General features: G+C 35.9%; 1 protein-coding gene across 1 annotated transcript in view; it reads right to left on the reverse strand.

The window, feature by feature from the left end:
- RYR2 (ryanodine receptor 2) overlaps positions 1-24235 on the reverse strand; it is an 808217-nt gene that overhangs the window by 364545 nt on the left and 419437 nt on the right. The window contains 3 exon segments of the mRNA XM_017862245.1: positions 2959-3054; positions 16221-16356; positions 18396-18579. Coding sequence (XP_017717734.1) covers positions 2959-3054; positions 16221-16356; positions 18396-18579 — 416 coding nt within the window.

Below are 24235 nucleotides of genomic sequence, written 5' to 3' on the forward strand. Positions count from 1 at the left end.
AAAAACTGATGCATACGTATGCACTTAGCAAACAGCAAAGCACAATTGAAGTAAGTTATACACATATACACATGCATCTCATCATTGTTACTGCCTCTAAAAACTAAGCAACACCACTTCCTCTGGGGAAAAAACAGTTTATTAAAAGCATAAATGTTAACTACAGTAGAAAAAATCTTTAGCAAAATATATTTTAGATACTTTAAAAACAGGAGCTACGAAGTATCATGGACATATTTCAAGTCTGATGCTAGGGAGCTGAGTTTTAACCTTCGCAGCAACAATAATTAATTCTAGGATTTCGAGTCAGTCATTTAAATGTTCTTTGCCTCAATTTCTTTTCCTCTAACGTAAGAATATTACGTTAGAGGCACAGGGCCTCCCTTTTCAGTAGGAATGCCTGCAATCAACAGATTGACTGGAAAAAGACAACAGCAAATAATAATTTGTATCTGATGAAACTGTGCCTATAACTGACCAAACTGAAGACTCTAAAAACACTGGACTCTACTTGGTTGACTTTAAAGGATGCTTGGCTCTTTTCATGCCTTCTCTCTCTCTCTGGTTTCGAGTTGAACATTTTGCTGCACTTGATTCAGCCAGTGTGAACACTGCTCTCAGGCTGCCCTGCACCTATCCCTTTACAGATACCACTGGGTCCCGCAAAAGAGATGAGCATTTTTTAAATGTCTTCTGTAGCTTTCCAGTGATTCTGGACACTTTGCCCTAAACATTTATCCATTTTTGCAATCTATGCCACCATCTTGTTCCTGATACAGGAGTTAAGGAGAAATTATTCAGGCAGACAGTGAGGGTACAGGAGTCCTTGGTAAGGTTTAGCTTTTAGTGAAAGGCAGTCCCCAAACCATTTTCTTTTCTAACAAAGAGCAGCCTGCAAAATCGAGCTGCAGACATAGACAAGCAAGTCGGAAGCATCCACGGGTGAATGCCAGCAGTTGTGCCAATAGGGAAAGGCCACCTGGGACCAAGCATGTTCAAAATGGCGGCTCCATGATCCCGTCTCCTTGCCAGCCACGTGTACAATAAGGAGCAGGCAACATGGCACCTGCCAAGTGGAAAGCGCATTTGCCTAAGGTTAGGGTGAGGTGGCCAGCCTTCCTGGCATGCTATGTAAATGTCACACCAGGCCCTATGCAAATCAGATACCACCTCCTCAAGCCTGCCTATAAAATCTGGTGCACTCTGGTGAAGGCCAGATTTCTCATTCAGGCTGTCTCTCTCTCTCTCTCTCTCTCTGTCTCCCTACCTCTCCCTCTCTCTCTCTCTGAAAGAGCTGTTCTCCTTTCTCTTTCTTTTGCCTATTAAACCTCTGCTCCTAAACTCACTCCTTGTGTGTATATGCCCGTGTCCTTAATTTTCTTGGTGCAAGACAACGAATCTCAGGTATTTACCCCAGACAATGACTTTGCTTCAATACCACTTACTTGGTCACTCTTTCTGCTAGTAGTTACAGGTTTTTCCTTAATATATTCTGCAATTAATGCCCAGTCACTACATTCATGTTATGATACTCTTAACACCCTCATCTCATAATTATTTTTGTTTTTATTATAACAATCTCCATTTCTATCTTACTTCTGCTACCCAATGATCTAGCAGTGCCCAAGTACTCATTGTGACTCAAATTTTTGTCCTCCACTATCTAAACTCTACAAATTTTTGTCCTCCACTATCTAAACTCTATAATTTTTTGTCCTCCACTATCTAAACTCTACAAATTTTTCTCTGTGACTTAAAATTACTCTCTCTAATCATAGCTGTTTCTCTGTCTCTATTCATTCAATTCCAACAAACCTGTCCCTGAGTGGGTCTTTATTATGCAAAAGTCGCAGAACTATTTTGTATGGACAGTGGTATTTTTTGAGTGAATTTTAACATTCATCCATCCATTCATTCAACAAACAATACTAAACACCTATAGGTGCCAGATGGTATGGTAGATCCAGAGAGAACAAAGATGAATGAAACCATGCCCGGATCTTCAAGAAGTTCATTACTAACGAAGGAAACTGAGAGGAAAAATAAGTAGCATAAGAGGGCATTAGAGATAGAGAAGGGTAAATAATGAAATACTGTGCAAACAGATGGAAAAGCAGTAGATTCATCTGGGTGTCACTGAGGCCATCTATGGCACTAGAGAGTTCAAACAATTATGTTTGAACTAGAGAGCTCTAACAAGTTCAAATCACTGATTTAATACTGATAAGTCCAAAATCACTGATAAATCATCACAGTCATTGATAAGTCCACAATACCAAAACAAAACTAACATCTTGTTAGAGACGTGTGTACCGAGTTGACTGCCTATATTTTACTATCACATAGACCATTTGTGAGTATTTACTAAATTTCCTTTAAATAAAATATTATGCTCTAGGATTTGGAAAACAAATTTTCTCCCCAATCTATCCAAATAATCTTTCGAATACAAGGAAAACAATGAGAACTCCAAACTGACCTTTTTATTTATAGAATAGACTAGCAGTAATCAATTTGAAAAGAATGCGAATTCTGGCTCTCCAGTGTTTTCCGGGCTTTATAAATAGGCTTTTAAAATATAAATGGACATGATATTGTTAGATGACTACTCAGAAATGACTAATGAAAATACTAATGATTTCTCGATAAGTAAAAATAGTTAACATAATTTAAAAGGAAAACACTTAATATTACACCAAACATCAGAGGTTTTTGTTTTTGTTTTTTAGAGATGGGGTCTCAGTATGTTGTCCATGTTGGAGTGCAGCAACCATAGTGCACTACCGCCTCAAACTCCTGGCCTCAAGTGATCCTCCTACCTCAGCCTCCTGAGTATCTGGGACTCGGTACACACCACCACATCCCATTCAAAGTTTTTTTTTTTTTTGTCTTAAAGGACATGAAGAAAAGAAAAATAGGAGTGATCTATCACAACAAGGAGAAAACTAGAAAACATACCCGAAGAAGCTTCCAGTCTTTCCAATCTGCTGATCAACCAGTCAAGGGAGCCAGAAAACTGAGCACAGTTTTTACGATTTCCTCTAATTAGAGCCGCTGCAAAAGAAGAAATAGATTCACCTTTATGTCATTTTCTAGCTCGAAAATTGAGATAAGCTAATAGCGGCCCTAAAATATTGGATCAAGAACAAAACATCTTCATGTTACATCTAAAACTTATACAAACATATATACACGTACATATACAACACTGAGACATTAAAGACAAATTAATAATTATTAATTGAGACTGAAGAAAACCACTGGTCATTAGAAGGAATGTGATTTTGGAAAGTAAATTTCACATGGGGAGGTAATAATGAAGGGTAATGGAAAAACCAGTCTCCTAGGAGTTCCCTCACTTGGGTTCTAATACCCATTGCTTTTAATTAGCCATGAGATTAAATTATTCTGTCTCTCTCAAGCCCAATTTGCTTAACTATATAATAAAAGAGCAAATCAGTTTTCTGAAAATGAACCACAAAATACTAGGAGATATAACTAGTAGTTATAATTCTAACAGGTATACAGAGAGATATAATTAAATGTTACATTAAATAATGGATGAGAAGACCAATAGCCACTAACTTTGAAACCCTTTTATTTTCTTACATCATTTCCTTGGATTTACAGATTCACAATGCATATTAAAGACCTGAAATTCTGCAGTAAAGAAACTGATTCTAGCTTGGCTCAGACTGCTGTTTTCTATACTTCTTTGATTGAAGAACCCATTTTAAATAAAATTCCTATGTGATGTTTCTGATCTCTTTCAGCCTAGTTTATACATTCCATTTTAAACTTTTAATTTTTCAAAATCATTAAATTCAAAGCAAGCCTGGTAAATATTTTCTACTCTTATACCCCTATGTTTATTCAGAAACAGTACAATTGCTTATGAAGGGATGGCAAGACTTTTAGACAATATGATATTTAAAGAGAGAAACATGTCTCTATAAGAATAATTGCTATTGAAACTCTGGTAGGCCAGGCGCGGTGGCTCACACCTGTAATCCGAGCACTTTGGGAGGCTGAGGCAGGCGGATCATGAGGTCAGGAACTTGAGACCAGCCTGACCAACATAGTGAAACCCCATCTCTACTAAAAATGCAAAAAATTAGCCAGGCATGGTGGTGGGCACCTATAGTCCCAGCTACTCGGGAGGCTGAGGCAGAAGAATAGCTTGAACCCGGGAGGTGGATGTTGCAGTGAGCCAAGATCGCGCCATTGCACTCCAGCCTGGGTGACAGTGCGAGACTCTGTCTCAAAAAAAAAAAAAAAAAGAGAAAATCTGGTAGCTGATGCAAGCTGTTTGAAGAAGTGAAGTTTGAGGCTACTGCCTGTTAACCTTCTTGTTAAGAGTAGGAGGGAAAAGACTCTACAGTTACAGTGTACAATTAAACTTAAAGATGTCCTTCACGTTCCCTCTTTCCAAAAATAAAGAAATAAAGTTATTATCTGACCTGAGAGTAAGAAAAGAAACACAGAGAAAAGACGCCAACTGCATGAGAAGAGCTTTTTTGTGTATAGAGCCTCCGTGACATTTGTACAGAGATTCAGAGCTAATATACTAATTACTCAGGCTCTCCTCTGGCTCTGGGTCCGGCAGCCTCCCCTAAGAGCCAGCCAGTGAGATATACTCACAGACTGCAGAGTACAGCGAACAAAAGATAGGGGTGGAAGATAGCAGAGGAACGAGAAGTACTATGTGTTAAGCAGAACTTCTAATTTTATTCCGTAAGAATATCTGTTCCCAATTTAGAACAATAACAATTAGGAAAAAGGACATGATAAAGTTTTTGAATTTTAAGAGTCCCTTTTGTTTAACACTTCACTCATGCTTTTCATTTTATTTCTGATTTTGTAAAACTGATTTTATATATAACATATGTAATTATATATAGCTATATAAAATTATATATAAGCTATCTATTGTATTATCTAAAATTATATAGGTATATATAAAACATGTATCATTATCATATTATCTATCTAAAATGATATATATATAACATAAGTGATTCTTGAAAGAAACTAATAGTGTAAGAATGAACTCTTTTAATAAGCCATGGGGCATTTAAGAAAATTATAGAGTGAGCCACAAAGAAAATTTCATTAAATTTACTGCAAACAGACGTGGTATAAACCATGTTCTCTGACAGAACTATGTCAGAATTTAGTAAGAAAAGCAGGAATGAAAATAAAACCAAAGCATATAAAAATTTAAACTCTCTCCTTAATAACTCTTGGGTCAGTGATGGAATCAAGACCATAATATAAAATATCTAATAAATATCAAACACAACCAACAACCAATGGTAAATATCTAATAAATGGTAAAATATCTAATAAATACCTAACACAACCAATGGTAAATGGCCAAAAGTGTACTCAAGGCAAAATTAAACACTTTAATTGCTAAGCAGTTGGGTGAAAATGGCAAATAAGTCTTTTGAAATAGAAAAAGAATATCAAATAAATATCAGTAAAATAGAAAAAATATATAAATAGCAATAAAAGTAGAAATTAATGCATTAGAAATAGAAATAATTTATATAATAGTAAGATTGATCAAGAATACATTCAAGGGCTATTTTTTAAATATAAGCTGACTACCAACTACTACTTTAATCAAAAAGAGAAGGAAAAAAGGACAAAATTAAGAAAAGGGCATTACACCAGACATGGTGGCTCATGCCTGTAATCCCAGCACTTTGGGAGCCAAGGTGGGAGGATCACTTGAGCCCAGGAGTTTATGATCAGCCTGGGCCACATAGCATGACCCAGTCTGCACAAAAATTTTTTAAAAATTTTCCAGGCATGGTGGTACATGCCTGTGGTCCTAGCTACTTGGGAGGCTGAGGAGGGAAGATTGCGTGAGCCTGGAAGGTCAAGGCTGCCATGAGCCATGATATCACGACTGCACTCCACCCTGGGTGACGGAGTGAGACCCTATCTCAAAAAAAAAAAAAAAAAGGAATTATAAGCACAACCATATATAGATACATAGATATACAGATAGGTTTTTTTTTTTTTCACTAAAACTGAACCCATAGAAGGGAGAACACCTAAACAGAATAATAAATCATGAGTAATATTGAAAAGCATATCAAAGACCAAAAGCTTTTTCACACTTATTCAATAAATAAGTAATTTCTATACTACTTCATATGCTGCATAACAATGATTTGGTCAACAATGAAACAGATAAAATGATCGTGCCTTAACCCCATAAGACTGTATTTTTACTGTACCTTTTCTATGCTTAGATACAAATACCACTGTGCTACAACTGCTCATTCAGTATGGTAATATGCTGTACACATTGCTGTACATATGTACAGCCATAGGTTACGTAGCGCAGAGCAGTAGGTTATCCCATAGAGTGTAGCCGCGCAGTAGGCCATCCCGTTTAGCGTAGCCGCGCAGTAGGCTATCCCGTACAGCGTAGCCACGCATTAGGCTATCCCATATAGCGTAGCTCTGCAGTAGGCTGTAACACGGAGGTTTGTGTAAGTTCCATGATGTTTGCAAGATGTTTTCCTTAAAACTAGTCCAATGAGTAAGTGACACATGACCGTATTCCAAAGCCAAAAAACTAAGGAAACTTCTCTGATGATTTCACGAAGACAGTATCAGTGACATTGATATCAAAGCACACATTACAAAACAAGAACTCTTACTTATAAATATAAATCCAAAAATATTATATAAATTTATATATTAATGAAATTAAATCAAATTTAGCAATATAAATTTAGTATTTATAAATCAAATTTAGCAATACATTAGCAACATTTCATTCAGGTGGAGATTCATTCCTCCAAAGACACAAAAATATATCAGGAAATCTGTTAATGAGTCAAAGATAAAACAATCTCAATATACTATGAAAAATGTATACATTTCTAATGAAAAAAATTAACTCAGTAAAATAGTGTCTCCTGAACACCGTGCCTGCATGCATGTGCGTGTGTGTGTGTGTGTGTGTGTGTGCGTGTGTGCGCATGTAGGCGCATGTCATGGGTACCAATATATTTTACAGAAAAATGGAGTCTGTGAATTATTATAATTCATCCAGTCAGTTAAGAAGAAATAAGTTACGTGACTTTCTAAGTAATGGAAAAGTATGCACAGAAATACAAGGAAGCTCATCACAACACTCTTTCTAATAGCAAAATACTGGAATAGCTTAAGTGTGCCTAAATAAATAAATGGTGACATTCCTTCAGCACAGAAGTGTACATCTGCTAAAGCCTGATGAAGGTTTATAGTTACTGCCAAAGATAGAGGCCCACAATATAGAATTAATTGAAAACATCTGCCATAAAAGAACATTGATAGCATGATTCCATTTTTGTAAAGTAAATGTATCCACTGAATATAAGTACATGTACAGCATGGAGAAAACTGTTTTTCAGAATATTTCTTAGAGAATGAGAACTGATATTTTGGGGAAAAATATCTTGATAAGGGACTGACATAGAAACAGAGACCTTGAGGAAGATTGAGGTTAGTGCGACTGCTTCCCCAGCTCAAAAAGGTACATTTTCTTATTCCAAAATAAAGCGGAAGAAGAATGGATCCAAGACAGGAAAAAAAAGGGCCATGTGCTGTAATATGATCTTTCACAGTGACCCTTTGAACCTGCAATAAATTCTGTCAAAAAAATCACAAATGCTCAATAAGAATGGAAGTCAGGATGTGAAGAGATGATGTTCTGTGGCTACAATTTCACTCTTGGAGAATAAATAGACAACAATAAAAAAGCATAGAAGTCTGAAAAATTGTAACCAAATAAACCCCTGAAACATACCAACATCAAAGGAAAGCCTTTTGTCTATCTTAGTCTGTGAACCTGGATTTGGAGCAAGATGAGCAAATCTTCAAGGGGAGGAAGGAATAGGTGATGTCTTGCTGCAAAGATGTGCACAGATACGCACATACAATGTTATTCTGCAAGCACGCATGCAGGTGTGCAAAATGTTCTGTGTGTGTATAACGGGATAAATATTTAAGGCAACATTTTTAAAGGTTATACATTAAAATGAGTGGTGAAGTTGAAGACTAGTTTCCACCTTCCTAATTTTTCTTACTTCTTCCTTATCTAAAGTGTATTAATTTTAATACCAAATAGTACAATAAAGTGAATGTCTTTCCAAAAATCAAACGGAAAACCATGGCATCAGTATCCATAGTGGCTCTCATTAAGAGATGGTCTCCGAGCACCACTGTCGTCTCCCAAGTGCAACGGCAACTTCACATGGTGCGTCAAGTACAAAAACAAAAGACAAATGTTCTTCCCTAAAACTTTACAATACTCTTTAATCACTGCCTAATTAAAGACTAACTTAAGATCTTTTACCTTCCATATAGGTCTTTGTTCTCATATATTTAAGAAATGTCAATGTGAATATAAGGCACTACAGCTGGCCCTGTGAATGTGGGCTCAAATAAAATGTGAATAAACACAATCCAATGACTTACAGGTCATCTTCTATGATATTTTAAGCTATTTTATATGTGACACTCTGTTTTATTACATTTGATATGGTGCCTGCAACTTAGTAGGTATGGTATTTCTGAACATAACTGAATGAATAGATAGTGTCCAGTCTCCTATAAAATAAGAATATCCGTGGTTAAATAACTGCAGTCCAACTTAAGTAATACAAAAGAGCTTTGAATTAAGCTCTGAAGAAGGAAATGCTAATTCACCAAACCAGTTTTATTAATGTTAAATAACTAATTAAATCCCTACACTTTTATCCAGTTAGAATATGAAAGTCATGCAATATTCACAATTAATAAAAAATGGTTTTTAAAAACAAAGACACTATTCTGCATTTCTTTACTTTTTAACAATTTAGTTTCCTGTAGTAAGAATATTTAACATGAGATCTATCATTTTAACAAATTTCAAAGTGCACAATACAGTATCGTTGACTCTTGGTACAATGTCATACAGTATATCTCTAGAACTTAATTCATTTTGCTTAACTGAAATTCTACATCCACTGATTGGCAACTACCCATTCCACACTCCTCAGTCCCTGGGCAATCACCATTCTGATCTTTTGATTTTTGTTTTGTTTTGTTTTGTTTTGCTTTTTGAGACAGATTCTCACTCTGTCATCCAACCTGGAGTGAGGTGGCAAAATCATAGCTCACTGCAGCCTCGACCTCCTGGGCTCAAGTGATCCTCCCGCCTCAGCCTCCTCAGTAGCTGGGATTACTGGCACACATGCCACTGCATGCAGCTAATTTTTAAACTTTCTGTAGAGACGGGGTCTTGCTACGTTGCCCAGAATGGTCTCCAACTCCTGGCCTCAAGTGATCCCACTGCCTTGGCCTCCCAAATTATGAGATTACAGAAATGAGTCACTTTGCCTGTCCCCATTCTTTAATTCTATGAATTTAATCATTCTAGATACTTCTTATAAGTGGAATCATGCAATATTCATCTGTTTTATTAGAATCTTCCTATCCCCGGAGGCTTCATGCTTCAATGTCTTTAAATTCTTGAACTCAAAATTTCACAAAAGACTAAAAAAAATCTGAGACTTACAGAAAAATTTAGATTTAAAGAAATTCCAAGAAATTACCTTCACTTTAAAAACTGACACAACAAATACTCATTCCCTGCTTGGTGTCAAGCATTGTTCTAGGTGCTGGAGATACAGAGCAAATGAAACAACATCCCTCTTGAAGTTTATATTCAAAGTTTGGAAACACTAAGTAACAGGCCCTACACAGCACAGAAAAATGAGGGGCTAATTGGACTAAAATCTAGAAACATTTTTCAAAATACTGAGATTAACAAGTAGATGCTGCTAAGCCTGAAAAAACCAAAACCCATTAAACAAACAAACAAACAAACAAAACAGAACACTTCAGAATGTATTGAAGAATCTAAGAAGATAATGCATTGAAACTTCTTGGAGAGCTTGGAGCACTGTCCCTGCATTTGGGGATCTTGTAAACTGGAGTTTGAGTACTCCTACCCAGGGACTTGCAAGGGTGAGAGACAATGAGACTTATCAAGCTGAACATTTTAAAGGATGTGTCTTGTTTATAAGATACATTTCTGAGACTTCCTGAAGAACAAGATCAGAACTATCTAGATGCACAAACATTAGAACAACACCTGATGTGTGCATGTCTAAAGCCCATTTCCTTATTTTTCACCTCTTGACTGCCTTTTCTCAGTGTTTTATGGCATTTAGGGAGATCTGCCTCCCTGAGACACTGGGAAAATGGTCTGGATGTGCAAAAATAATGGCTAATTGCTGTATCCTTTCCAAGTCTTCAAACATTCATTTTGGCCACACTCAAAGAGCAGCAATCTATCCTTGTTGGTTTCATACTTTGAATCTTCAGAAAATGAGTATTCACAGGAAAGTTTGCCAAAGAGCCATTTCTCAGACATCTTTAGAAAATCATTCTGTCTTGTAAGCATCCCACAGATTAATCATGTGGATGTCAGAAAAGATATATGAAAGCATGCCACAGCGATGCCTTTCCAACTATGAGTATTGCTGTTTCTAAGATCCTGAGGTATTCCAAACAGCAGGCTCATAAATCTACCTTTGTCATTCTCCACCTAAAACACATGAAAAATGCAAAATTGTTATAGATTCTCATTCCCACCTTCTTGGTTTTCTCTCCATGAAAAATAGACACACTGAAGAAAAAATACAAAGACAGTGGCTTATTTCACATATAACTCCAGTAGAGAATCTATGGTCTACCTATTTGGAATAATGGGAAGGAGACTTAACAAATTTGGAGTTAATATTTGAACCAAAGGTTTTGATAGCCAAATAAAGAAGGAAAGGTAGATACACATGTCTTATAGGACTCCAATTATTGCTGCAGATCTGAGACTTTTCCAGACAAACTGAAGTATATATTTAGGTATATATGGCTATCTTATGATTACAATGAATTCAATGAAAAATATTGGCAGCAGATGGTTCTGAAGTCTTTTGCATGTCAAAATTCAACATCAAGTTGCATTTGTTACCTTTTTCTGGTCATGAAATCGATGCTTACTATAACACAAAAAGAAAATCATAAGAACTCAAAAACATTAAAAAACCTCTCATAACTCTATCCATTGGAAACACCCCACTTCCCACTAAAATTACCACGTAGATTATGGGAAGAGAGTCTCTTCATTTGCACTAATATATAAGTGTTTTGTTTTTTCTTTTTACTCAACTGTAATTAGTACATTCAGTTTTTACTTTTACTGTCAATTATCTGCCATGAGATATATGTTAATTACTTTTTTCAGTTATAAAAGTAATGCATGTTAATAGATTCAGAATAATGAAAAATAAAATATCAAGATCTCTCTCCCAAGTTGTAGCCCCCTAACTAGACAGAATCAGCGACATCAAAGGTGAAAGGAAGGGACAGACCAGACCAAGAACTCAAAGAATACAATACAGAGAGGTTAGAGACAGACCAGCAACATCTGGTTGCTGGTGAAAGGAAGAGACAGACCAGACCCTTCTTCTTAAAAGAAGGGTGTAAACCAGGTCACAGAGTCTCTGAAAGTTCATGAGAAGTGTGTGAGAGCTCCCTGAGGTCTGAGTAAAGACTAGAAAGGAGAAGGAGTGGAGGTAAAGAGATTAACCACAAATTTTACCATATGTGAATATCATTGATATCTGAAGTATTTAGCTGTATACCAGATGGTAAAGATGCAGATATGTGATGCTGTGTTCAAAAACGGGTAGAATAATAGAATATAAAATCTGCAGTCTGAGGATAGTGATAAAGCAAACTTTGTTCCTGCCATTTTCCGATGAGGAAAACAAGAACCAGTATACACCTACAATAATCATGATTCTATGTGCTCCACTGGCTAATCCATAACATTCTTTGCTATATCCAACAAATCTAAGTAAAGTTTCTTTTCTAGGACATCTTTGTAAAGCAAAACAACAACAAGAAGAATGGAGCAAGAGGTTGGAGGCAAAAGCTTTACTATGTTAACAAGGGAAAGGATGATAATAAGTATCCAAAAGAAATGGGAATAATGATAAGAAGAACAATAATATGTGATACTGAGCATTTTCTATACATTATAACATTTAAGCCACTCAACAACCTTATGAGGGGAATGATTATTGCCATTTTACAGGTAATATTTATAGTAACAATAAGTGCCACTTCCTATATGCCTGAATGAAAGGTCAGGTGTTTATTTTTCAAGAAAGGAATCTAATGAAAGAAGAGTAAGAGGTCCACTGGTTTTTAATACACTAAATTGATAGCCAAATCCACCCTGCTACAGAAGTCAATGGAAATCTCTGTAATGTATTTATTAAATAATTCAAGCAAATATTTATTGACTGCCTACTCTATTCAAGCATAGTGCTAGGTAGTGAATAAAAGCATTCTGATTAGAATTCAGTTCATAAAACCCTTTGAATAAGTATACAAGTCAACAATTGGGATGGAAACTTCAGCTCCCTGGGCAGCATCCTCTATAACATTCATTCCCTGTACGACAGATGGACAGTCCAAGGACTTGACCCAGTTTCAAGAGTGGGTCCCTGATCAATCAAGACCAGTGTTGGTAAAATTTCTCTACTCTTGCCAGAATGACTGGTTCAGGAATGGCCAGACACATTTTGGGCTAATGACATGCAAGGAGCACTGTATTTGGGGATTTTAGGAAATAGCGCACTCTTTCTCAAGGTATAACTTCTGCAACAAGCCCTGTTTCACTTTTCTCATGTCCGAAAGAAAGTACGCAGTACTAGGAGCTGAGAGCAGACAGTTGAGGCCATCAAGAAAATCCAGCACTGAAAGAAGATGACCCCATGGAAGGCAGAGTGGAGACATAAAGAAGCTTATTCTGGAGATCAGATGGAGCCATTGTGTCAAACCCACTGGTAGACTGCGAGCTATGCAAGCCCCAAAATCCCCTCTGTTGTTTAAGCCAGCTTGCGTTTGGGTATTCTGTTATTTCCAACCGAACACATCCCGATAGAAACATCACTCCACCTATAAGAGGTCCTTTCTCTTTCTATTTAAATAGGTAAGCGATTTTAAAATCACATCTCTAGCCATGTTCCAGTAAAAGCCAACCTCAAAACTAATTAGGAGCAGGAATTGTGTTCATACCCACCAAGTCCCCAACATTTTGTAAAGTCTATTAATGTTACTTTTGTAGGTTCTAAAATAATCAAATTTAATCCCCAAATAACTCTGTGGAGGTAAAGGGAGGATTGGCTTAAGAAATAAGTAGCTCAGAAGGATAAAGCTGAAGTGCTAACTTTTGGCAATGGACTTTTCTATGGTTATATCAAAAAATAGAATTCTTTCTATTCATTTCTGTTACTCATGGATACAATACCTGTTGAAGGAACCAATTAACAGAGGCTATAAAAAGAGTTGATATGAAAAGTAAGATGCATATTTTCTAGATTTACCTACAAAAACAACATTCTTTCTGCACATAACACTTTCTACCCTCAAACATACATACATAAAATTCTTCTTTTGTAAATTTAGAGATGGTTGCCCAGGCTGGCCTCAAACTTCTGGACTCAAGCAATCCTACCAGTTCAGCCCCCAACATAGCTGGGACTACACACGTGAGCCACTGCATCCAGCTAGTTTTTATTATTATTTAGAGGGTTTTCCTATGCTGCCCAGGCTAGATGATGCAACTCTTTACTTAAGCGTCGAGTTTATCCAAGAAATTAATCTTATACCAACTGAAGAAGGTAGTCTGTGGTGTTAAAAACACCACTACACTTTAGTCTCTGCTATATTATGAAATTCAGTGCTATAACTTCTGCATTTGCAAAGAAATGCAATCATTAGAATTTTGGCCTCACAAAATCTTTATCTCGATGATTACTGTGGGTAAAATAATGAATCCAAATTCCTATAAAGCCTCAATATCCCTGGTCCTGTTCTCAGAAATGGCAGCCACAGGTTACGTTTTAGTCTGAAAGTACCAAACTGCAAGTGTTTAATTTTAATGGCATATCAAATAGCCCACCTAATGAAAACATATTAACAATTCTAATAGGCACAAGAGTTTTATTTGCTAGGTTGTATTGTGACTCTATAAATTTTAATGACATTTAATTAGATTGCAAAGAACTTTCAAATATTTTGACTATCCTTCATTCTTTCCATTAAAATGCATTATCTTTTTTTCTTTTAAAACTTTTTTTTGCATTATCTCCTTTCTATACTTAGGTATATTTTCTATTTTATCAGAACTTAAGTCATTTAATGAATACACATTTATTGAGTATCTTCTATGTGCCAGACATTCAGTTAAATAAGAGAGATACAAAAACCAGGAAGGTGCTATTCTTGCTTTAGAAATCAATCACACTTACAACTAAATAAGAAATGTGACAACTGCTATAAAATACAGGTAAAACTTAGTAGCAAGAAACCAGAGAAGGCAGGTTTAATTATACTTAAGAGGTGGGAGAAACATCAAGAGTAACTTTATTTTTGTTTTTGTTTGGGATGGAGTCTCATTCTGTCACCCAGGCTGGAGTGCAGTGGCGCAATCTCGGCTCACTGCAACCTCCACTTCCCGGATTCAAATGGTTCTCCTTCCTCAGTCTCCTGAGTAGCTGGGATTACAGGCTCCCGCCACTACTCCCAGCTAATTTTTTGTTTGTTTGTTTGTTTGTTTGTTTAGTAGAGGCAGGGTTTCACCATGTTGGTCAGGCTGGTCTCGAACTCCTGACCTCAGGTAATCTGCCTGCCTCAGCCTCCCAAAGTGATGGGATTACAGGTGTAAGCCACCATGCCCGGTCATCAAGAGTAACTTTAAAAGACAGTGACACGTGAACTAGGTCCTGAAGGATATACAACAATTTTGGAAAAGGTGAGAGAATGTCCCAGAGGTGTAATATGTATGGAAAGTTCCAGAAACTGTGATGTGGCTCAAGTAAGGGGGTAGGGATAAGGGGACTGGGAAAATAGAAGGCTGGAAGGGTTAACTGGGGCCTCATATACCAGGGGCAACCAGGTGAACTTTATCTTCTAGAATGTTATAGAAATGTGAACACTGTCTAAATAGGGAAGTGACGTAACAGTTGCGACATACAGGATGAATCTGAGATTTTGAAGGTGAGGGTTAGGGTGGAGAAAGAGACCATTCTCCATGGTCTCTGTTTTTGCACGTCTTGCAAATAAGTCATTGGAAAACTTTGTTTCAGGAAATCTTTTCCAGGATGTTTGCAGCAAGAGGCCATGTGAGAGGGAGACGTCTCCACCCACAGCAAAGGCCAGGAAGGCTTTCTGTCTAGTGTGAGTAACTCATGCTCCCTGAACTCAGGATTCCTTTTCTGTAACTCAACCAGTTGCATGTGTAGGTATCATCTGCCTCTTCACATTGTCCTTTGAGAACTGGGGCTCAGAGAGTTGGCACTACAGCCAGTCTCTACAGCTACAGCCATTTCTTTGACTACTAAACTGTCCCTCTTTACCCTAACTGCAGGCTAACTTACTAGCTTGCAAATAGGGTAAAAATCTCAGACCCTTTAGTTTTTGACAAGAGACAAGTAGAAGCTACAGGAGGTCAAAAATCATGAGGACTTGTGTTTGCAGAGAGCCCACAGGAATGCAGAGCAAACCACAGCAACTGTCATTTAATCAATGTCAGGCGTACTTAGAAGTTGCCAAATGAAGATCTTATATAGAATAGAGAGAAGACTGGAGCAGATCACTGATAAGATGGGAATGGAAGGAATTCAGAGGGACCCTTGTGGAACTAACTCCAAAACCAAAAAGGAAATTTTTAATACATATCCATATAAAGGCCCCTTATCTGCAAAGACTGCACCCTGAATGACTTTCACCTCCTTTAACCAAAGGCAAATCTACTTCTCTAGCTACCTTTCTCACTCAGAGATGGATTTTAATACTAAGCACCATTTGATTTAGCCCACTAAATTAAAATTTAAGTCTCAATTAGGAAGCATGTTATAAAATTGTTGTAGCTATTATGTGATTATTTTTTGTTTTTTTTTTTAATTTTATTTTTTGTAGAGATGGGGTCTTGCTATGTTGTCCAGGCTTGTCTGAAACTCCTGGCCCCAAACAATCCTCCCACCTCAGCCTCCCAAATTGTTGGAATTACAGGCATGAGCCACCACACGTAGCCCATTTATGGACATTTTAAATAGACATAACTTCATTGTCATGAACCCAATCATGCTTCTTACCCAGCAACTCATACAGAGAATTCAGAATGGATTTCCAAGATTCCCCTGCTTCTCGCCCAGCAACATCAGCAAAGTGTGCTGCACTGCTGTAGACATGCAATCGGTCTATGCACTCGAGCACGAGGTTGATCATTCCCTGGAAGGTTAAAAAAAAAAAGACATCTAAAACTGTCATTCTGCTTATAGACTAAAAATGCTAAGCTGATTTTAAAATAGAAGTTTGGCTGAAGGTTCACCTACTAATCATAAAGAAAATTGTGATCATTCAAAGGACAGGAAGACACACATTTGCATGTGAAATGAAATGTTCTTCAGATAATTCAAGTGAATTTTAAATTCTGAATGTCATCATCAAACAGTGGACGAACAACCTACAAATATGTACTTCATACTTACGGCATTCTATTGTTAAGTGACCGTAAGAGCAGATCCTTATTCTTAGATAGGCATTATTATTATTACTATTATTATTATTATATTAAATTAAAGATATAGTAAATCAGGTAAAGCTCATGAAAAGGTATTTTTAAAGCAAATCAAAATGCTATAATGCATTTTGCATTATCATGAACTTTGTAAGATACAGCCTGAGATTGAAATTATGCTTTATTTTTATTATTATTGGTAGATCAAGGTTGTAAAAAGTGTGGCAAACCACATAAAGAGCTATAACCCACTATCTAATCCAACTAACTTATTTCACACAGAATTTAAGAGATACCATGGACCTAAGTACATTTCCAAGTCGCCATCCAGATTGTCTTATATGAGAAGTTGGGAAAAAAACTAAATGAATATTTTAATTTTTACAACGCAATATTTAATTTTTCTTCTTCCAGATATTAAATAAATGCAGCATTGTAAAAGAGTCTAACAATTTGGCATATGTGAAAACTCCCAATAAACTTGTCCATGTTATTATTGGTTTATGTTGATACTTTTTTGCTTTCGTGCCATTGAGGTCTCCAGATAGGTCATTTCTTTTGAATACCCAGTGGGAATGTCCTCAAAAAGTTATGTCAGTTTCAAGAGTTTCTGATGAGATATTAGAAAACAGCTTTAAAAGTAGACAGGGATTATGAGAACCTAGTAATAACACTTTTTGATTTTGTTTTTTAGTTTTATTTCTCTCTGTCACAACTTTTATTTTAGGCTTTGGGGGTTACATGTGCAGGTTTGTTACGTGGGTACATTGTGTGTCATGGGTTTGATGCTATAAACGATTTCATCACCCAGGTAATGAGCACAGTACCTGATACATAGTTTCTCGACCCTTGCCCTCCTCCCACTCTCCTCCCTCAAGTAGGCCCTGGTATTTATTGTTCCCCTCTTTGTGTCCATGTGTACTGTTTATTGTTCCCCTCTTTGTGTCCATGTGTACTCAATGAACCATCTGATTTGTTACTTTTACAAAGCTAAGTATTTATTCAGAAAAAAATCATTATTCTCCATACAAGATACATTGAAAAGAATGGGAATCCAACTGAACTAGCCTGATTTATCCCATCAACCCTGGTAGTCTCCACTGAAGCTTCTGACTATATTAGAATATTAGATATATCATTTGGTCCTTCTTTTATTGTTTATAAAATATGACACTTGAGTTCTTTTTAGCAGTGAAACTTTTGGTGTAAGACAATCATACATGGAAATGTAATCAAGGCAAAGGGGAAGGGTAGGGTTGCTCTGTCCAAGTAGGGCCCCTGGAGCTCAGCCTACTCCGGTAGCCCTCTCTTGACAGCTTCCATCCCCAACACAACGCTTCCTATACATCCCGGGCCATTTCCAAGGAGCACCGAAGAACCTGCTGAATAGTTTGAAAACCCTGATGCTTTCTAAAGCCTGTATTCTTATAGACACTTTAAGATTCTTAATTGATATAACCCACATGAAGAGAACTTGCAAAAGACCAGGGTGAGCACTGAGCAGAGAGTAAATGTCTCTTGCCAGGAGAATGAAAAGATTCATGTTTTTAAATTAATATTCATGGATAGTATAAATAAATAAAAACCATGTCTAGATTTCTCTAAGGCCTGTTGCTCCTGTTCAGTAGTATACTTTCTCCTCTATATTGCAAAATGCAAAGATGGTCAAATAGATGGAGAATTTTCCCAACCAAGAAGCTGTTTTTACAAGAGAACAACAGAAGAGAAATGAGTGTTGATAGAAACGCACCTCTTCCTGGAAGAGATTTTGCCGATTCTTCAGGGCTCGTAGTCTGTTCTGTTTGTCTTCATGTTCTAAATGCTCATCGGGGGGGTGAAAGTAGCCAATGAGATCCTGCAGACTTAGACTTACGGATTCTATAGGCAAATCGACGGTGGAAGCCTTCGCTTTCTTGCTGAGAGCATCAAGGCCCCTAAAATAAACCATAAACATTTCTCTATTGTCAGTGATTCACAACTGTATCATTTTTCCATTTATGAATGATTTCAGAGATTAATCTCTCTCCCTATGCCACTGTAAAAGGGACATGTCAGAAAGGTCCTCCTGCTCCTCAAGCAGCGATAAGGAATGCTAATTCAAGTCAGAAACTGTGTAATGTTATGTTATAAAAACCAGTATCCACGGCCAGTCATCTAGAGAATAACCTTATAGGCCACAGGAACAGTGCCTACAAAACCAATAGTTGAAATGTTCAGAAACCAGTTGATTTTCACTGGAAAGCTACACACTTTAAGCATTCAGGCTGCATCTTCCCAGATTCATAATTCTGACATTTCCTTGTGGTTTGTTTTCGAAAAGGAATGCCTAAGTTTTCATGGAGCCAAGCTTGCCATTCTGTTTAATTTCTGTGAGTTCAAAAATATATTCTAATGATGTTAATTTAGAAAATTTGCTTATTAATCAGTAAATATATATTAAAATGCTTTTCTATTATCTGAAAGAAATGCATTTAAAATTATATTAACAAAACATCATGAAGTATTTTCTAACCTGGGAAGAAAGGTACATTACTGGCATGTAAATGTGTTAATTTGTTGAGCTTACTGAGATTCTCAGTTTTTAAACTCATAGCTTTGAATGTATCTGAAAAGAACTTTAAAACATGATATCTACAAATCAAAAGTATTTCGAAATAAAATGGTTTTAAAAAGCACAATGCATACAATAAAAGAATGGGACAGTACCTCTACTGTAGTTGATACCATAATATTCTATAGCCATGACAAGTTGTTAATGCATAGAAATATTACACTTCCATTCCTGCTCTCTGTATCAGCAAAACTGTATGGTAACATTTTATCCCAAGCAAATGTTTCTAATTTTCTGACTATGTTGGAACTTACATTATAAAACAATAAAATATTCATTAATGAGAATTAGCTTTGAACTTTATAGTTTTAAAACATTATTTAAAATGTGTCATCACTTCCACAAAGATTGCTAATGATTTTGGAATATTTGATTTCGGCCTTATCAAACAGTAGAAATAGTAATATTGTACAACTATTTTAAAGTTTTTGCCTGAAGTTCTATATCAGTTACATCAACTGATCTTGGGGGTAGAATTCATCCACCCCAAGTTTTATCACCTCTATAAGTTTTCTGTACCCAAAAGCAAGAGTGACTCTTCAGTAGAAAATTATTTTCCCCTTTAACAAGAAAATTTCACATGTAATGAAGTATTTTCTAAACATTTTACCCCATTAACTCCAATTAAACATAAATAAATGTATAACGAATTCAAACTCAACTCTTAATAAGTGAATACAATTCAAAAATGATTCAGTATCCACATTTTCAAATTTAAGTGAAAACAACAGTAAATGTCGGGCTTTAGGTTATTATATTGAAATAAACATATCTACCATGAGGAACGTAACTATTCAATTACTTTGTAAGAGAAGTCTCTTGTCAGAAGAAATGTTGTCCAAACTTCTAAAATTATGAATTATGTTATGTTTTAGGGCTTTTGTCTAATAAAGAGATGAATATCATCTGAATTTATCAAGAACAAAACATATAATCAGGGAAAAAAAAATCATCCAGAAATCCAAAAGTAGTAGAATCACACTCTGCCAGAGTAAAAATGAAAGCTATTAACCCTATGGCTACATTTCGTAATTTAAAGATTAAACTAGATTATTACCTAACAAATACAGGCTCCTCCCCTCTCTCATTTACTTCAAGAATATGTTTATGAATATATCCAGAAGAAAAATGAAAACATATATAGTATATATAAAATATATGATATGTTATATATATTCATTGTATATATTTGTTATACATTATATATAGTATATACTATTAGTATATACTAATAGTATATGCTGATATAGCATATTATTAATGTGTAATATACTCTATAGTGTATAGCATATACTACATTATATAATGTATGATATATACTATATATCGTATAGTATATACTATTAATTATACTATTAGGTAGTATAGTATATAATACATATACTAATATATACTATTAATTATATATACTATCATATAGAATAGTATATATAACATATAATATACTATACATTACAATATACTATATATCCATTATAATGTATAATTACATATAATATATATGTTTATACACTTCCATGTATACACACACATTATGTATTACTTAAATGCTCATAGTATTACTATTAGAAATATACACACACATTTCATATATTTTATATATATTTTATACACATATATATTCTATATACATATATATTCCATATACATATATTCTATATACATATGTATATTCTATATACATATATATATATATTCCCCACCCAAGGCCAAAATAATAGAGCCCCCTCCCCTGCAGACAACACAAACACACACACACACACACCATACACACACACACACTCAGTACTACCACCACCACAAAAGACAGAATAGAAGGGTCTCAGAATATAAACCACATAAGAAAAACACAAATGATTAAATAATATTGACTTTCTTTCTAAAAGGTAAAAATTTTAAAATTAGCCTCTTAATACAAATTAAGTAAATTGGCATTAATAAAATTAATAGTAAAAAATAACCCTGAAAATACTTGGGTGAAAATATTGTAAAATACTGAGATTTTAAAGATTTGGTACTTTCACGAATGTGATAAAACGAATAAATTTTATTTAAAAGCATATGCTCTTTAAAATGCTCAGTAATCATGTAAAACTTTGCAAAACTTCTGAACATATTAAAAAATCACATAAATTCAGGACTTCTAATTGTTTTTTTTTTAGACAGAGTTTCACCCTGTCACCCAGGCTGGAGTGCAGTGGCACGATCTTGGCTCACTGCAACCTCTGCCTCCTGGATTCAGGGTTTAAGCAATTCTCAAGCCTCAGCCTCCAGAATAGCTGGGATTACAGGTGCATGCCCACCACATCCAGCTAATTTTCGTATTTTTGGTAAAGATGGGGTTTCATCCCTGTTGGCCAGGCTGCTTTCAAATTCCTGACCTCAAGTGACATGCTGGCCTCAGCCTCCCAAAGTGCTGCGATTACAGGTGTGAGCCACCACACTCAGCCCAATTTGCTACTTTGTAAGTCTTACCATTTTACTGGTTGAGTAGCATTCTGTTGTATAGAATGTAGAGTACAACATAGTTTACTCTCTGTTGATAAACTCCTGGCCTCAAGTGCTCCACCCACCTTGGCCTCCCAAAGTGCTAGGATTATAGGTGTGAGTCACCACTGTGCCCAGCCTAAATTTGGGACTTATAATAGGTAATACTCATGTGCATTTAAGTAAAACTTGTAAAGTAAAAAAGTAAATATATATATATATATGCAATATAAACAAGATTACTGGATATATATGTGCAATATAAACATATATATGCAATATAAATATATGCAATATAAACATGATTACTGAAGTTAAATAATATAACTAAAGGGTAAATATAGAAAAGAAACAAGGAGGCCATGCGCGGTGGCTCAAGCCTGTAATCCCAGCACTTTGGGAGGCCGAGACGGGTGGATCACGAGGTCAGAAGATCGAGACCATCCTGGCTAACACGGTGAACCCCGTCTCTACTAAAAAAATTTAAAAAATTAGCCGGGCGAGGTGGCGGGCGCCTGTAGTCCCAGCTACTTGGGAGGCTGAGGCAGGAAAATCGCTTGAACCAGGGAGGTGGAGGTTGCAGTGAGCCGAGATTGTGCCACTGCACTCCAGCCTGGGTGACAGAGACTCTGTCTCAAAAAAAAAAAAAAAAACCCTTCAGGCAGAAGAAAACAATACCTGAAGGAAATACAGATCCACACACACACAAAAAGAGCACTAGAAATGATAACTATATGTGCAAATATAGATGTTTTTGTTATTTAAAACTCTTTAAAACTAATTGACTGTTTAAATAAAAATATAGTGTGGAATTAATAACATCTATAAATGTAAAATGTATGACAAACTGCGAAAACTGGGAAGGAAGTATAATATTATAATGTTCTTACACTATTCATAGAGTGACAAAATATCACTTAAAGGTAGACTGTGACAAATTAAAGATATATACTATAAACCATAAGTAACCACTAAAATACAAATAAAGTATTACAGCTAATAAACCAATAAAAAGGAGGTAAGATGAAATAATAGAAAATACTCAACTAATCCAAAAGAAGGGGGAAATGGGACAATGACAAAGTGTTTTTCTTGTGTGGCTTATTTTTTGTAACCCATATGCTCTCATTCTCCCGTGTAAGGGTAGTGATGGTAGTGGTGATGGTGGTGGTGATGGTGGTGTGTGTGTGTGTATCTCTTTTTTATCCTGCTACTAGGTGGGACGAATATAAAACAAATAGGAAGAAGATAGACTTAAGCCTACTACATCAATAATCATATTAATGTAAATGAATTAAACAATACAATTTAAAAACAGGGATTATCAAATGGGATAAAAAAGCAAGACCCAACTGCCTATTGCTTAAAAGAAAGGCACTTTAAATATAAAGATACAAACAGGTTAAAAGTTATAGGATGCTAATACTAAAGTGGGGGGAAACTAGAGTGGCTATGTTCATATTATACAAAGTACATGTCATAGCAAAGAATATTACCAGAGTTAAGGAAGGTAATTTCATAATGATAAAGGGGTCAGTTCATCAAAAGAACAAAATCCTAAACATGTATGCAGTTAATAACAGAGCTTCAAAATGCACAAAGAAAAGGTGACAAACAGCAAGGAGAAACAGAAACATCCACAATTACAGTCACTTTGCAATACCTTTCTCTCAGTAATTAACAGAAAAAAGAGACTGAAAAACATAAGGAAATTGAAGATATAAGTAATACTAAATTGACACTTTTGAACGCTCTACCCAACAAGAGGAGAATGCACATTCTTTTCAAGTTCACATGAAACATTTACCAAAATAAAGTTTATTCTAAGCCATAAAACAAGTCTTAATAAACTTAAAACCAATCAATCTCACAAAATATATTCTCTGACCATAATGGCATTAATTAGAAATTAGTAACAGAAAAATATTCAGGAAATTTCTGATTATTTGGAAGCTGAAAAAATCTATTGTTCAAAGAAGACATCAAGGGGGAAACTGAAAGAAAACATATCCATGCTGGGTGTGATGGCTCACGCCTGCAATCCCAGCACTTTGTGAGGCCGAGGTGGGTGGATCACTTGAGGTCAGGTGTTAGAGACCAGCCTGGGCAACATGGTGAAACTATGTCTCTACTAAAAATAAAAAAAAATAGCCAGGAGTGGTGGTGCATGCCTGTAATCCTAGCTACTTGGGAAGCTGAGGCAGTAGAATTGCTTAAACCTGGGAGGCAGGTTGCAGTGAGCAGAGATAGGACCATTGCACTCCAGCCTGAGCAACAGAATGAGAATAAAGAGAAGAATGGTGAGAGGGGAGGGGAAAGAAGAAAAAGAAAAAGAGAAAGAGAAAAGAAAGAAGAGAAGGAAGAGAAGGAAGGAAAGAAGGAAGGAAGGAAAAGAGAAAGAGAAAGAGGAAGGAAGGAAGGAAGGAAAGAAGGAAGGAAAGAAGGAAGGAAAGAAGGAAGGAAGGAAGGAAGGAAGGAAGGAAGGAAGGAAG

The sequence above is a fragment of the Rhinopithecus bieti genome, unplaced genomic scaffold (assembly GCF_001698545.2).
Source record: "Rhinopithecus bieti isolate Rb0 unplaced genomic scaffold, ASM169854v2 scaffold_57691, whole genome shotgun sequence".
Classification (NCBI taxonomy): Eukaryota; Metazoa; Chordata; class Mammalia; order Primates; family Cercopithecidae; genus Rhinopithecus; species Rhinopithecus bieti.